Genomic DNA, 17755 nt, shown 5'->3' with positions numbered 1-17755 from the left:
TTACCCTATTTAAAATGTAATAAGCAGTGTAACTATTTCAATTACTTTATTAAAGTAATGTAACTTATTGCATTTAAAGGTGCACTGTGTACACTGTAAAAAAATATTTAGAAAAAAAGTGACCTGGTTGCCTTAAAATTTTTAGTTAATGGAAATTAAAATTTGAAGTTAATACAATGACATTTTTTTGAGATTCGACAACCTTCATTAAAATATCATTAAAAGATTTTGTAAGCGTATTGGGTAATTGTATGTTTTATTTCTGATGACGCAGTGAAACATGCCAAATAGTCCTATTTTCATGATTTCTCAAATTTTTTATGTGGTTCAGACACAAAAATATTTTGAGTTTCTATTTATTAAACAAATTTCCTTCATTGTAGCAACTCAAATTTTTAATTTCAATAAACTCACAATTTTAAGGCAACCAGGTTACTTACTTTAAGTTAAACAAACAAAAACCAACATGTTTTTTTTTTTTTTTTGCAGTCAAATATCCAAAAAACACTAGGCCAAGTTAAATTAAAAACGTCCTGCCTAATCTTAGCTTTATAATGGCAGGGATTGTTGCTCTGTTTTTGAAGTACATAAAAATGTATCTGTCCATCAAAAAATTACTCCATGGATCCGGAGGTTAATATAAGTGAATTTATGCATTTGTGTAAAAAAAAATCCATATTTAAAACTTTATAAAGTAACGTTTTGGTGAATTTTGTTCCTAATTCAGTTTATGGAGAAAGTGTTGAAAGTGCCTCTGCAGTTCAAAGGCTTATGCTACTAGGTACACCAGACGTCGCGTACGCATCTTGAACTCTGAGAAGGCACTTTCAACACTTTTCCATGGAAGGCGATCAGCCAGAACATGGATATTTTTCTTACACAAACGCAATGATTTGCTTCAGAAGGCCTTTATTAACCTCTCAGAGCCGTGTGGAGCACGTTATTTGATGGACGGATGGATTTTTGTAGACTTCAAAAACGGAGCACCAATCCCTGCCATTATAAAGCTTGGATTAGGCAGGACTTTTTTGAAAATAACTTTTTTGAAAAATAAATTGTATTCATCTAAAAGAAGAATGCCATAAACACCTAGGGTGACTTAAGGGTGAGTAAATTATTGGCTAATTTCCATTTTTGGGCGAACTATCCCTTTACGGATATAGTAGCCTATGCAAAACTGCATGTTTAATTCTAAGGGTCAGAAACGGCAGGATAGTCTATGTCATATAACGTTTCATTATGGCTGTTTTTGATTACAGGTAACCTTGATTAACAAATGCAGACAAAAATAAAATGATAAAAAAGTGTGGAATTTTGCCTCTTTAAAACTCAACCTCAATATTCTGAAGAAATTTCTCAAACTCAATATTCTGAAGAATAGCTGTCTTGTTTTGTACCACATTCTCTTAACTGCTGCTGATGGAATTCGTTTATTAATGACACCAACATCCATACTGAATTGATGAAAGCTATTTTTTCTGCGCATTGAAAAACACGCTCAGGGGCACACTTAAGAAACCTCTTCACAGTACAGAGATGGCCATGGCCTTGAACTGCTTTCATGATGTTTTGTCCTGTTGTGCAATCAGAGTTTTGTGTTTATACTTGCAGGACTTAACCTGGTGGCCTTCCTCATCATTGTTGTCTCCTACTCCACCATGTTTTACTCCATCTACAAAACAAGCATTAATGCCACAGAGCTGCGTGGACGGCTACATAAGGATGTGGCTATGGCACATCGCTTTTTCTTCATCGTGTTCTCTGACGCCCTCTGCTGGATTCCCATATTCCTGGTCAAAATCCTCTCCCTACTGGAAGTTGAAATCCCAGGTTAGTTAGTTCTTAATACAAGCAAAATGCATTCATAAATATTACCATGAGTAATTTATAAGTAACTTAAATTTAAATTTTACTCCATTTTGAGATAATAGGAAAGAAGTACTAAAGAAAAATATATCTTATTTTTTATGTCTCTCAGGAACAATCACATCCTGGGTGGTGATCTTCATCCTCCCCATCAACAGTGCCTTGAATCCCATCCTGTACACGCTGACCACCAGCTTTTTCAGAGAGCAGGTGGAACTTTTATGGTGCCATTGGCAGAGACAGCCAAGACTCAAACAGGACCGCAAGAACTTCACCAGCTCTGTTATTTACATGGACCCCTCGAGGTCTTCTTACTACCACTGCAGCTACAACCCACAGACATCTAACTATCATAGATGCCAGTTATAGATGAAGATATGCTATATTATGGACATTGCATTTGTCTGTAGTGGATCTACAGAGTTTTCCAAGAGCCAGAGCACTTAAGGACAATACCCTGGTTGAGCCTCTTTGCTGGAGATCAGACATAATCACAGAATCATGGACCGACAGTAATCAGATGCTATATTGAAGGGCTTCATTAAATAATATCTATGGATGTTATGGTTGGACAATAATGGTAAAACAAAGTGGAAGATATCCTGAAACTGCTCTTGCAGTAGGCCTATATAGCTTTAAAATGGTTGAATCTGTTATAACCTTGGTAACCAATAGGTTTTCAGACCATAAATTGATCTTGTGAGATGTACTTTGACAGAGGGCTTTAATTTTTTTTTTAAACTGCGCTACAGCCAACAGCTGGGCATATAGGCATTTGTATTTTGCATATGCATATTATGTACAGTAAAATTCTGTTTTTGTAGTGTATTTGTCAGGGCTCTCAAGTTTTGAACTGAGTTCAGAGTGAGATTTCGGCCGTGGCGGCAGCAACGGGGGTTTGGCTGGGTACGGGGGTCTGATATGAAAAATTACACATTCGTACAAATAAAAAAAAAATGCATTTAATTTGTGTGTGTGTGTGTGTGTGTGTTGTTTATTGGTGTTGGTAGCAGGTTTTTGAGGCCTTCAGCCCAGAGGTTGGTGGCACCTTAACATGAGCACGGTCGCGCTGAAGTGAGCTGTGCTTTACAACAGAGATTATTTTACTCTCAAATAATCTTAGACAAACTGCCTACAATTATTGTTTGCTATATCACTTTTTCCTCTCTTTATGACAGCGGCAGGGCCGGCTCTAGCTCTTTGGTTGCCTATAGGCGAGATGGAGTTTTGCATTTTCAATTCCACATTGAGTTTTGCTACAGTCATTGCGGGATATATAATCAAAATGCAATCGCAAGTATCTTAAATGGAAGTTTAAATGCAATTTAGAAAAATAACATTTAAATAATCATTTTGCTACAATTTTTGCTTGAACATGTTAAACACATCTAATTATTTCTGTAATACCTTTTAATTTTAATTTTGCAACTTATATAAAGTATTACAATATACAATTTATGTTTAAATTATATGTGATTTTATTAAATTATAAAAACTAGTGTAGGAAATAGCGAATGTAAATTATATTATTCAATTTGAATTATCATTTTGTTCCAAATGTTGCACACATGGTATGGAAAATGTAAATTTAAAAACTGAAATGCATTGCCATTTTACATATTGCATTGCAAATTTTATATCGCTACACTTCAACTTCCAAAAATAGGAGTGAGCACGAATATATTCGATTTGTAATTAATATTCGAAAAATAACAATAAAATTGAAATTTTACTATAGGCTATTGCTTCGCTGGCCTAAATGCAGTGAATCCATTATAAATCCCTATAAATCTCGCAGTTATAACTAAATCCACTGGGTGGTGCTGTGGAGCGTGTTAATAACTCTACAGTATTTGATGAATGCCGTCTGCCTCGTGATGTTTGGAATTACTAGATGAAAATGATTTTACAAAATTGAGTTACTTTTAATAAATTAATTAATGAAAGTGAGTTAAAAAAAAATCCCATCCAAACACCAGTCGATGAGGACAGCTGTCCATCACCGCATTCACGAGTGCAGAAGAGCACAGATGTTCACTGAGTGAGAGCACAATAACATACGATAGCAAAATGCAATTCATGCAAATCATGATTGAGCTTCCTGTAAGTTTTGTTGAGGGATTAAGAACAGAAAACACAAAGTGCTGTCAGAAACTTAACTTAACACCGTTATCTTTGTGTCTCTGCGTCTGTCATCCGGGCTTCTAGTTGCCAACTAACGGTACTTCAGCGAGCATTTGATTCAATGAGCGAGGCCGTGGCGTGAATCACAGAATGTGACGTTGGAATCAGAACGTAAACGTTCTTGGGTGAAGGGAATATCTATATCTTACCCAGATACAGCAAATCTATTTTATGATTGGCTGTTCGGTCTCTATTTTTATTAGATTAACTGGTGCGTGGCAGGGCCGTCAGGGAACTCGCAACTTTAGTGTGGGTTACCCTGGCGATTTCTCTGCGTGAGAAATACATGGTGTGGCGTGTGAGCGTGTGAACGGGTTGAAATGCGTGTGTCTCACGCCCAATGCGTGAGACTTGAGAGCCCTGATTTGTGTATCAAGTGTCAAAAAATAGAAAATCCTGTCTGCAAGTTTGCAAATGGTCCTACTACAACCTGCAAGTCGGTCAACTCGACAATCATCTGGCCCGTGGCCATTGCCGCCGGAAGCTATTTAATGTTACACATCTTTAAAGTCAGGAATGAATTGTGACATTGTGTTCTAAAATATACTTATTTGATTCAAATTATGCAAAAATAGCTAATAGCCTACATGCACACGCACTCACCGGTGGATGACGCCTATACGTAAATAAATATATAAGGCTACTATAAAAAAATATATATTTTTTGTGATATATTTTTGTAATGGCCTCAAATTTCAGTTGTTTCTGACAAAAAATACCCTTCGTTTTCACTTCACTGTCTCGCCTTTTTTCATAACGGTTTTGCCGCCACCTTATGATTCAAAACGGCTACTACAACTAACTTAACAACAGCAGGAAGGCCTCGAATTTTGTTAATTTATCGAATTAATCAGCATAAACTTTCGATGGATTCATTCACCAGTTTAATCAAGAAAACTGAAACATCACTCAGGAGAACAAGGAACGGGTAAGAAACACTAAAAAGGTGGATGAGAATTTAAAATGGAGGAATTTAAGCATGTCAAATTGTAATATTATCTAACCAGGGCCTACTTTTTAAAATAATAACATGCGTCAGTATAATAATATTAATTAGTGTTTGTCTTGTTGCTATAGGCTACGTTGTGATAAACGATTTTAGTGGAAGCTTTAAGCTAAAAGCATGATAATAAAGATATAAATAATATGCACTATTAAAGTCCATGTATTTAATTAGCTGGACATTATTGCCTATCAAAACAAACCCATTCAAGGTGGAAAGGTGTTTATTTTTCTACAATGAACAACTAACTTGGCATAATTAATATATTATTTAACGTAATAACGTATACCTTTGTCGTTTTGATGTAAGGCCTGTGAAGTAAAGATACTTACTGACAAATAGAAAATAATACATAAATTCGTTTCAACACGCTAGGCTCAGAGCATGGTTAAGAGTTACCAGTGGGAGTGGCTTATTAAATGGGAGGAGCTTACGACTTCACACTACTTGTTTGATTGACAGTAGTAACGAGGCAGAGGCTCGCTCCGCATACCTCGAGGCAAGTGCGAGAATTCACAGCAGCAGCAGCACCAAGTTTAGGATGGAGCAGTAGTCGAGAAAAGTCGTCTTCTCACAGGTACGTCTATTCACTTACATTGGCGACTGTCATTAGGAGCGGTTTATCCTTCACTTCTGTGAATCCACACTTTGTATAAAATATTCATCACGTGAACCCTATCCTTCACGTTTCCTTCACTACATTACCTGAAACAGTTATTTATATGAACGCTTGTAACAGAAGTTTACTAAGGTCGTGGGAAATGATGCGTGATGAGGTTTGCAACATGTTGCGCATGTATTTATTTTTGGATAAACTGGGGCGCATCAAACACTGACGTCTCTCCATTAACCAGGGCATTATTTAATACTTCTGAGATAAAAAGCAGCGATTGATATTTTATTTGGTATTATAGTTTGTATACTATCATCCGTTATTCGCAGATTTCTTTGACTACAGCTGTCAAATACATTTACTGAATTACCTCTTTTTGGGAATAGAATTAAGAATATAGACTTTGGTGCTTTTTGATACATGCACTTATTCCTGTTAATAAAGAATAAAATGGCACTATGCAACCATTCTGTATGCATGCGTTTATGTAAATGATCCCACGCTGCTAGAGGGACTGCCGAACCTTTTTATGTAAAAGCTAAACTTTTTTTTTGGTATTTGGTAGCAGTTACAGTAAGGTCCCATATTAGGTAACATTAGTCAATGTATTAATACATTATTACAATCAAAAGTTGTATTTATTAGTTAATGGAGCTGATATAAAACAAACTAGCAATGCATTTGTTACAATATTTATTAAGCTAAACTAATTAACATTAGTTAATAACTGTTAATTGTTAGTTTATGTTAGCAACTTTTGATTTTAATATTGTATTAGTAATGTGTAAAGTGTAACCATTTTACTATATATATATATATATATATATATATATATATATATATATATATATATATATATATATATATAGGTTTTGTAAGCTGTAGGTATAAAAATAATTGTTTGAGTGTGTGGATTGTGAAATATTATTAATAATTTAGATTTTAGCCTAGAATATCTGTGTTGACTAATAGATTTTATATCTTGGTGAAGTTGCATGTAGCTGCTTGTGGAACTGCAGCATTGTTAAATAAATATTCTAATAGGAATATGCAACTGTCCTGTATGTAGGCGTGCTTTTATGTAAATGAGTCCATGCTGCTGGAGAGACTGACGAACCTTATTATATAAAAGCTAAAACATTTTTTGCAATTGATTGTGTGAAACACACAAATGTTTTTTAGTTGATAATCACAACAATGCTTGTTGCTTTAGAACAGCAAATAGAGGCGAAGTTATCAGAGACAAAATTGACCTTTATGAAAAGGCAACATTTGTTGTAATTCACTCTCTTTAGCTGTCATTCCAGAGTTTGAATCATTCTGACAAGAAAATTCCCAGACATCTCTTTGAAGAGCATCCTACAGAAGCTTGTTTCTCAGGCAACCGTGCTGGTTTTAGTACGATACTATAAATATGCGAGTAGGTGGGCAGGAAGCTTTATGATCGGCTATCATTTACATGGTCATGTTCCTTCTCTAATTTTTTTTCTTCTGTTCTTCATGTTCACCCGCCAACACACATGCTTTTCATCCAAATGCACATGCAAACCTCGTCTAATCAGGCTGAATCCTGTTTGCTTGCTGTTCAATTATGACTTGGCATGAATGTTGCCATTCGGATAATGGCCGAGGCCCAGGTACATTCAAACACCAACGTCTTCATGTGTCACTTGAGACAGAGGGTGTCTTTTGTGAGTGTCAAACGCTTGATTGTTGAACCTGAGCCAACGGCTGATTTCCTTTTCCCATCTTGAAGGCTGAACAATGAGCGTCTGTGTACGTATCAATGCCGGGAACAAAAAAAGAACAGAATCACCTGGCCGTAACCAGATATGAGCAGCGCACCGGTGTCAGTGGCACCCGTTTTCTGCGATGCCATAGGGTGACAAGATGTAAGCTCCGCCCATTAGCAGTTTCTGATCTGTCTGATTGGATGTAAGAAATTAGCTGTGCCTCTGTTTGCTAACAGACGAGCAGTGACAAGGACAGGTGCAGGGTGAGGACCTAGATGCCCTGAAAGACCCCATTATCAGTGGAGCGGAAAGAACCGGTACTTTAATACAGCCGACACCAGCTTCAATCCTAAGAATGGGCACCTTTCATTGGCACCTTTACTTCATTTGGCTTGCTATATTTTACTTAAATATTTTTTTATTTATAATAAAATAATATTATTGTATTATAAATATATTTAAACTAATATTTAAATAATGTATTTAGATACAAAAATATATTTAATTGAATTTTTAAATGAATATTTATTATTAAATCAAGTATTTTTATAGTGCTTTATACAATACAGATTGTTTCAAAGTAGCTTTACAGCAATCAACATGAAAATAATGATTCAATGATGCAAAACAGTTCATTTCTGCTGTACAACAGCTCTAAAAAGAAAATAGTGTCATTGTTCAGCTGAAGTCAATTCAGTGTTGATTCAGTTCCATTGTAAAGATCATTAATTATTAAATGAGTTAAATTTAGCTATAAAACAGCTCTGTAGAAACAGTAATGCCATCATCCAGCCTAGTTCAGTTCTCATACAAGAGTGTCCGTACAGTCAGATCAATAGTATTGTTGAATATTAAATCTCCAAAACTAAGCTAGCCAGAGGCAACAGTGGCAAGGAAGGAACCTAAACTCCATTAGGTGACAGAATGAAAAAAATTAAAAAAACGTATTATTTAACAAACCTTCAACCTTATTAATATTAAAGTCATGTGGCTTTGTTGATCTGAGGAGTGCTATTCCTTTTTAAAGGATCTGACTTATGATTTTTGCTTGGTGGATGATTAAACTGATTTGGTAAGACTGAGACATATGTAAGAACCAGTATATCATGGGGACTTGGGCATGGACTTTTTTGCAAACCTTGCAACAACCCAGAACAGCACAGAAGTCAGTGTTGTTATTCTTAATTGAAACAAAAACTATATATATATATATATATAATTAAAGCCAAATAGAAATCGCAAAAGCACATTACAAAATTAAAATTAAAACGTACTTAAGCAATAACAATATTTAAGCTAAAGATAATACTAAAATAATACTGTTAAAAGCTACAAAGCAATGCATTAAAAATCAGCCAGAACGTAGTAACTGCATAGCGATGCATACAATCAAGTAAACACAATATCTGCTAAAGAGCGACATTTACTTCAGACTATTGGGTCTGTAAGGCATTAGGGCTAGTTATTAATTCTTATCCTTTTAATGAATCACCAATCCCAGAATGAGCTCCTAAATCATCTACATGATACCCTAAAACACCTAAGTGTAAAACATGGGTTTAATTTACAGTTGAGCTTGATGTTTGGGCTTGTGTGTTGCGATGGGGAGCAGATAGAGATGTCTTTCGGTGTGGTCGAGAGTCTCAGGGCCCCAGATGGCAGCTGAAGCACTTAGACGGATGTACATGAGATCAGGTTGAAAGAGCTGCTTTGATGAGTCACATGATACGTTCTCACCATTTCCAGGCATTAAACTACTGGCTGGTACAATGCACTAGTCCAAAAGCATTTAACATGTTTCCAGCAATTTCCCTTTTATAAGGGCCTTCTGCTGACTTTTGATCTTCTAGTCTAGAGGTTGTGTCAAACTACAGCATTTTAAACTCAATATGCACATTTTCAAGTGTTTGCTGCACTGATGCAGATGATTGAGAAATCCACATGTTTAGTGGGTCAACAGAGACAAAGTACACACTCATCCAGATGAGAGCGTCGGGTTGATTATTTAAAGTACGGCAGAATGCTGTTGCTTACATACATTTGCTCCTTGTTTTCTCTGGAATTTACAGAAGTCTCATCAGAGTACAATTAACTTTAAATGAGTTTATCCTAATAATAGGCGTTCATCAATTATTCACCAGGCCCTTCTCTGCGTATGCAAATTCTGATGTCCCTCGCCATGGCAACAGCTTGCTGAATTCTCCAAGTGCCCGGAGGTGTTGACTCTCTTAGCCAAACTCTCGCCTACTTCTCTCAGCCCACAGAGACCTGCTCTGCATTTCAGGAGCTTATGAAACAGCTTTTGACAATAATCACAGACTGTCTTTGAAAGCATGTTCTGAGATCTGAGTTTATCACAGGCGTGACATTATCTTCTTAAGGTTTTGATATGATATACTCACTTTGTAGGCCTATGTATAAGATGTTATTATTGTACTTATGGATTTTAATGGTATTCTTTAAACATGCACATTTGTGTGGCAAGTTTTGGCAGTCCTGCATGCTTGTTTATACTTTGAACTCTAGGGGGCGCAGTCGCCCCATTTTTTCTTATAGATTTCACAATAGCCCTTTCTAGCATTGCATTCGTGCAACTTGCATTACAATTTATGTTAAAAGTCACCCTGACATTGCTTTGTATCAAATCTAAAATTTAAACATATTTGACTAAACTGCAGTATTGTTTTAAACAGACCACTTTACACCACTGTTCAAATGTTTGGGGTTAGTAAAAATATTTTTATTAAATTGATCAAAAGTGACAGTAAAGACATTTCTAATGTTATAATCTATTTCTATTTCATATAAATACTATTGTTTTGAACTTTACGTCCGTCAAAGAATCCTGAAAAAGAAACGTTTCTACAAAATGAAGTCGCATTGATAATAAGAATACCAGACCATCATATTATAATGATTTTTAAAGGATCACATGATGCTGAAGACTGGAGTAATTCGGCTTTGCCATCACCGGAATAAATTACATTTCACAATATTTATTTTAATTTGTAATATTTCACAATATCACAGGTGTAATCTATTTTTTTTGATCAAATAAATGCTGCTTTAGAAGAGAATTCTTTAAAAATCAAAGGAATCTTACTAAGCACGTAACTTGAATTTTGTGTACATTTGATATAGCTGTTAATGAATAATTGATTAATGATTAAATATCCTAAAAAAAAATCTGCATACTGAAAGGCCTTTGTATTTGTCCCAAAACAAAATCCATGAATTTCACTCCAGAACTCCAGCAACCCTTTCATTGCCGTAACTTGATTACTTAAGTGATATTGTGTGGTTGCATTCCTCTTAATTCAATTGTGGTTTTCCGTTAGGTACACAAGCAGAACTTTCCCCTATTTTATTTGCTTTAAATTTGAATAGTACTCATGTATTACGCAACATTACAGGGTGTGACTAACCCAGATCATGCAGGGGAAAAACACTAATTGTATTTTTCTTGTGGCATACAGTATATCTATTCTTCTGTGTGCTAGTTGGCTAAACAGACTTACTTTTAAAACAGAAAACGCCTATAAGTGCACACAGAGTGGGTTTGTATTTCTCATGTATGGTAACAGTGGAAAAATCCATTCATGTAGGTGTGGGCCATTTCTAAGTACAAATGAGCGTCAGAAGGTAGTAAGAGTGTTTTAATGGGGGTTTCTTATTAAGCCTCTGAGGGTTTACACCCATAATGCAACAATTCCCATTACATAGTCTGTTTTGAGTTTTTCTCCAAGGACAATCACATCTGAGCTTTCATTCAAATAACAAGCCCAAGTCATTCCTCCATCCCAGCAGAGTTTGGGGATGCCTTTCCAAAACATGAGACGTAATCTTTGGGGAATCCCACCCTCTGGACTATCACAGGATGAGGACTAAATTACACAGAATGGCGGAAACGGCTTGTTTGTGATAACCACTCAAAGACGAAGAGCTGCCCACTGCAGCATTTCCTGTGTCTCTTTCTTTTTCTCTGTCTTCCTTTTCCTTTCGTATTCTGTCACTGGGCGGCACAGTAATCCTACACCTGCCTCTTCTCATGCGTTGTACTGTAACTGGCTGAACTGCTTTGACAAGTGCGAGGGGGTTAAAACACTCTTGCAGCGCGGAGCCGGGCCCCTATCTGGCTGCATCTCTCCACACCACACACACACACCCATGCACACACTGGTATAAGAAACAGCCCACGATCAAGACTCAGTCTTCTCTGAGAAGGAAAAGACGAGAGGAAGAGCCACAGAAGGAGAGCAAACAGACTGAAAATCACAAGTTCAATGGTACCTCTGTGGGAAGCCTGACGTGCAGTGGGCGGCTCGCCAACTGGAGATGTCGATCGGCAAGCGTGGCTGCAAGGAGCTGCCGGTGCATCAGGAGAAGGATGGGATTGAAGCGCTGAGCATGGCCAGCTTACCTGAAGACCTGATGCTGAGCGGCGACTTTCGCGGGAAGTTCAAGAAGATCCGGGGCAGGAAAAGGCCCACCATTCTAACATGTAGGTGATGATTGGTGTTAAATTGTTGTCACTGTCTGCTACCAAATAAGAGATTGGAGCAACATGTTGAGGCTGCTTTGCTAGGGTTGTCAGAAGACGACTTCATGAGTTTTTGTCAACCATGTGTGAAATGTCTCAATGTCTATAGATATTTATTGGTCACCCCTCAAGAATCTGGTGTCATGTTTGTTAAAATAGACTCTTTGCTTTCAGGTTAGAAATTTTTCGAATTTGTACAGAATGTGTGCAGTGAAAATGGATATCAAAGCGGCATTCACCTTAACTCACAGCTGAATTAAGAACAGGGTTGTACTGGATGGTCTCGCATGATAGGCATTACTTGACAGACAGCGCGTTATGAAAAAACTTTTAGCATTTTAAAAAGTTAAAAGACAGAAACTCTATTACATTAGATTATTTTTATGTTTTAAGATTAAAATGCTCACCATGACTGCATTTATTTGATCCACAGAACAAACTGAATATTGTTAAATATTATTACCATTTAAAATACATGTTCTATTTGAATATATTTTAAAATGTCATTTATTCCTGCACTCTCAGAAAAAAAGGTACAGGGCTGTCACTGGGGCGATGCCCTAAGGTACAAAAGTGAAAAAGTACATCTGTGTACCTTACTTACCCCTAAATGGTACATAGTAGTAAGGCAAGGCAAGGCAAGGCAAGGCAAGTTTATTTGTATAGCACATTTCATACCCAATGGCAATTCAAAGTAGTACCTTAAAGGTACATATTAGTGCCTTTTCGGTTTTGTACCCTAGGGTACCGCCCCAGTGACAGCAATGTACCTTTTTTTCTGACAGTGTGTGATGGCTGAATTGTCAGCACCATTACTCCAGTCTTCAGTGTCACATGATCCTTCAGAAATCGTTTTATTATGCTGATTTGTTGCACAAGAAACATTTATAATCATCAATATTGAAAATATGTTTTGTCAAAACCATGATACAATTTTTTTAGAGTGTAACAAATAAATAGTTCAGTAGAACATTGTCAGCTAAATACTAAGGCACTCTTAAATTAATGTTAATTTTTTTAATTCAACTCAAATGCTGATCCTGTCTTTCGTAATGGACAAAGTTATATTAAAAAAATGCAAAACAGAAGCATTGTTCCTATTGTGCTATCGGACTTTTTGGACCCCACAGTCTCTATCCTGCTTGTTTAATGTGTGTTTAATGTGATAAACAGTTGGATGTAAATTATTGGACACAGAGACTGCTTAGATTGAGGAGAGACACTGAAAATGTTACTTGAGCCCTGTGTTACACTTTGTGTGCATTTCCTTGAATTAGTCTAAAAAGGAGGAGAAGGTAAGAGTGTAAGCGGAGAAAGAGGGGCCAGAGGGTGGAGAGAGAGAGAGAGAGACAGAGAGACAGAGAGAGAGAGAGAGAGAGAGAGAGAGAGAGAGAGAGAGAGAGAGAGAGAGAGAGAGAGAGAGAGAGAGAGGACCAGCACAGGGAGAAAAAAAGAGGAGTGCGGAGCTGGTACTGATATCCACAGTGACGCCTGCATCAGTGAGACATGCCTCGCATTCCATCACTTCATCAGAGCTTGAAAATGCTTTTAATAGGCTCTTAATGGGACTCAACCTGCTGAACAACCTGTTCGTACTCCCACTGAAGGCTTAAGACTAAATATTTTCAATATCTCCAAGAAGAAAACATGCCAATGAATGTCTGTGATGATAAAATCGATTTTGTTTGTAAGGTTATCAAATATCCCAGACATTCCACATACAACATGGATGATGCATCCCAGTTACCATCAGTTCCTAATCCGTACTTTATTTTATAGCTTGATGCTGTTTGAGTTATTGGCTTGAGCCATTTTTCCAATACAATGCTTTTAGGCTCTGTGCCCTTTAGCTTTTTACATCAGGAAGTTTTTGGACAGTTCCACCCATCAAGCCCTCCATTTGCACTGTGGGGTGTTAATGGTATGGTTGAAAGGTTTGGGAGATAGTTCAGGCAGGACATTATGTAATAATTTGTCTGAGAGCCCCTCACTGTGCCAGCTCCAATCTCATAATGTATCACATCTGTGTGGGTTATGTTACAGGGATAAGTGTATCTTTTAAGTTTACACTTGAAATAAATTATTGTATGCCATATTTGCATCACTAGAACAAACCACTAGCGGTGTTTCAATGTTTGAAAGAGAAACAAAAACAGGGAAGAAGTGAATCCCTCGTTTCCTGCAGGCAAATGTTAGTTGTGAATTAGTCACAGGAAAATTGACATGACTTACTGGACTGTCTAGGGTATTTGCATATGAAAATATAAAAAAGCTGCGCTAAAACTGACTCTTCAACTGTTTTACTATCTTTCTATTAAAACGTATTATCTCTATAGTTGTTAGTATTGGTATTTAAGTAGACACCACTGTTGTTAAATTCAGTGGCTTCCTCTAAGATTGCTGTTACAATATAGAAATAAATAGACTCTTTTCCCGCAGAACACAAATGAGCAACTCTAAACTGGCCTGATAAATAGAGTGAGCATTATGTAATTAAGGGCAAGTTCTTGTCGGAGGGATAGGGAGGGGCATGATGGGATTATGGAGTGACTAGGCTCAGGATGTGCAGTGCTTGCCAGCAAATCAGAAATGTGTTATATCCCAAGCTCAGTGCAGAATCTGTTTTTATTTGCATTTTAAACTGGTAGAGCAATTCGTACAGTGCTGATATCGTACATATTTAAAAAAGACTTTTGCTTACTTGAAACTCCACAAATGTGACAAACTTGTTTACCACTGCATCGATTACACTGGTGTTTGTGCTGCGTTTGACCTCTGCAGACTTCTTGTGACCTTTGGACTTTGTTTCTCAGCAAAGAAATTAAGAAAATAGCATGTGCATGCACTGATGTTATTGTTCCAGGCCAGCTCTGTCTCTTTTCAGTCCTTTTCTTCATACTTGACTGAAGCTTACGATGAATGGGCCAAAGCCAAAACCAATGCTCAGAGTCAAGGAAGGTCATGGGTGCCACACAAAGAGTAGACAAGGCTTTGGAATAAACAGTGTCCCGAAAGGGTACTGCAACTCTTGAGCCAAAAATGAATGAATGTATTTGCATTATATTACAAAATAACAAATCAAGTGATATTTATTTTAAAAAGTGGAGCACATTTCGCGTACACACACACACACACACACACACACACACACACACACACACACACACACACACACACACACACACACACACACACACACACACACACACACACACACACACACACACACACACACACACACTGTCTATGGGGACTTTCCATAGACATTTCCATAGAGATTTTTATACTGTACAAACTATATATTCTATCCCCCTACACAAACTACTCCTAAACCTATACTCCCAGAAAACTTTCAGCATTTTTAAATATTAAAAAACATCACTTAGTATGGTTTATAAGATGTTTTCCTCATGGGGACCAAAGTATTTCCTCACAAAGACAAGGATGTTGGATATTTCCATGTTTGTAGGGAAACGCATAACGCAGGGTTTACCAGGAAATTTTCAGTCTTCATTGTCACATTATCCTCAGAAATAATTATAATATGAGGATTTGATGCTCAGTAAGAAATTCTTATTATTTATAATTTTTCAAAAGTTCAAAACACCTGTGCTGGTTATTTTTGTCGAAACTAGCATACATTATTTTTCAGGGTTATTTGATGAATATAAAAATTTGAAAGTATATAATGTGCCCCTGCTGAATTAAAGTATTAATATATTTAAAGTAATTACATGAAGTACACCTTTGTGGTCTTGAGAGAAACTGACTTCACACATCCATTAAAGGAATTATAGTTCACCTAAAAATGAAAAATTCTTGATTATTTACTCACCTCAAGGCCATCCAGGATTATATGACTTTCTTTACTCAGCCCAAAAATTCTTGGATGGCCTTGGGGTGAGTAAACATTCAGGAAATTTCCTTTCTGAATTCCTTTAAAAATCAGCTTGAGACCAGTTTGTTAAAAGTAAAAGTGATGTGACGCTCCATCATCATTTGTTTGCAGAAACAGACACCACTATATACGAACCCAATGACATTCAAACATATTTAATTGTTATTTAAGTGTTTAAATTCTCCAATATATTTGGGGCCACTGTACAGTGATATTTGGAATATAGACAGGCTTTAGATTTGGTCTTTGATTTTCTTTCACGTTGTGACATTGATGGCTGCTAACCGTTTGGAACGTGTAGATAAACTGCAGTAGTAGAAAAAAAAAACATTTGTGTGGTACCATCTGGGGTTTTTCCCCCCTGCACATAAGAATACTGACCTACCAGATTCCACTTTCATGTCTATTCCAACACACTCAAGTCGAGGAGGACAGTCTGGAGAGTCTCTCTTACTTTGGATGCAAGCAAACAGAGGTTATAATTAACCACACGGGGCTAAGAGGATTTCTCCCCGCTCGCCCTGCACCGCTTGCAGCCTCCAACATTGGGTTATTTAAAGTGAACCTGCCTAGAGAGAGCGAGAGAGAGAGAGAGAGAGAGAGAGAGAGAGAGAGAGGGAGGGTGGGTTAGACGCACATAGAGGAGGAGGAGGAGGAGGAGGAGGGGGGGGGGGGTAGCTTAGCGGATCTGTGGCGCTCTGTTCTGGCTCAGTTTCTAGTGGCAGCATCTCTGATTCACATCACTCTCCCATAGCAGTCGATTCCACCTGCCTGTTCCGGCTGCCGCTGGTGGAAATGTACAGGACCACAGCATCCTCTGACTGAATTCAGCAACTCATCTTCCTGCAGATATGGCCAGCCAGCAGGATTCGGGTTTCTTTGAGATCAGTATCAAGTCCCTTCTAAAGTCCTGGAGCAGCAGTGAGTATCTTGGCGCTCAGAGCTGCGGGATCTTAGCCAGGATCCAGATTTAGTTTGCATGCGAGTTTGTTGCTTTGGTGCACGTGCTCTGGTGTTGTTGTTGTCCTCTTTTGTTTATTTAGTATGCTGGGGATCAGCATAATATGGATTTTATGGCATGCATTGCTATCTCTAGAATACTTTTTTGTGTGCATGTGGTCAATCAGGCTTAAAGAGATGGGTCATGCAAAACTGACAATTCTGTCTTTTATTTGTCCCCATGTTTCAATTAATTTCTTCCATGGAGCACAAAATATGTGAGACATCGAAAACACTTATTATATGGACAAAATGCACAGAGAAAGTATTTGTGTGTTTCGCAGAAAAAAGACATACAGGTCTGCAATGACATGTTGAATTTTCAATTTGGCTGACATATTTGTCTATATTGCTTTGTAATCCCTGTCATGGTGTTCTGGTACACAGTATGTTCCCAAGAGCAGTGTACATCAGGTGCCTGTGCTCACCAGCCTAACCGACCAATCAGCTGTGAGGGATGGTCAGCCCTAGGCCAATAAGCTTGCAGAAGGAGTGGCAGTGATAATTCTGAGCTGTTTTGTGATAACCTGGAAGTATCCCCTTTAGAAATCAATGTAGACTTACTTTTAATAGCCCAAACATACTTTCTGGTGTGTAAACGATAAAAAAAAGTTCTATATAATAATTTATTTTTGTTGAAAAGTGGTATACACATAAAATTGACTTATAAGTAGATTTGAATATCTCTCTCTCTCTCTCTCTCTCTCTCTCTCTCTCTCTCTCTCTCTCTCTCTCTCTCTCTCTCTCTCTCTCTCTCCAGTTTTTTTTTTGTCATTTAGAAGCATATATATTTTCTGCGAAATTCAAAGCATCTTCTTTTCAAGCCAGAGTACTATCAAATTTACATGCATACATTTAAAAAAAAATCAGCCTGACAATTTAATCCTTTGTTTTTTTAAACCAAATCTCCCTCTGCCTC

At 37.2% G+C, this 17755-nt stretch overlaps 2 protein-coding genes across 6 annotated transcripts in view; both read left to right on the top strand.

Annotated features, from left to right (window-relative positions):
* Positions 1-2655, top strand: part of rxfp2b (relaxin family peptide receptor 2b) — a 44143-nt gene extending 41488 nt beyond the window's left edge. Inside the window, 3 exon segments of the mRNA XM_067450452.1 lie at positions 1612-1830; positions 1979-2210; positions 2212-2655. Coding sequence (XP_067306553.1) covers positions 1612-1830; positions 1979-2210; positions 2212-2239 — 479 coding nt within the window. The 3' untranslated portion in view covers positions 2240-2655.
* Positions 2656-11567: 8912 nt separating this feature from the next.
* The window catches only part of frya (furry homolog a (Drosophila)), a 70114-nt gene continuing 63926 nt past the window's right edge, over positions 11568-17755 (top strand). For 2 of the 5 annotated variants that reach the window (XM_067450450.1, XM_067450449.1), the window contains exon 1: positions 16538-16758. In XM_067450450.1, coding sequence (XP_067306551.1) covers positions 16689-16758 — 70 coding nt within the window. In that variant the 5' untranslated portion in view covers positions 16538-16688. Of the gene's footprint in view, positions 11901-16537; positions 16759-17755 lie in introns of those variants that run through there. The other 3 variants (XM_067450447.1, XM_067450448.1, XM_067450451.1) reach the window with 3 other exon arrangements.

The sequence above is a fragment of the Pseudorasbora parva genome, chromosome 8, assembly GCF_024679245.1.
Source record: "Pseudorasbora parva isolate DD20220531a chromosome 8, ASM2467924v1, whole genome shotgun sequence".
NCBI lineage: Eukaryota > Metazoa > Chordata > Actinopteri > Cypriniformes > Gobionidae > Pseudorasbora > Pseudorasbora parva.
Note: the sequence above shows the minus strand (reverse complement) of the source record. Positions and strands in the feature narration are given on the sequence as shown.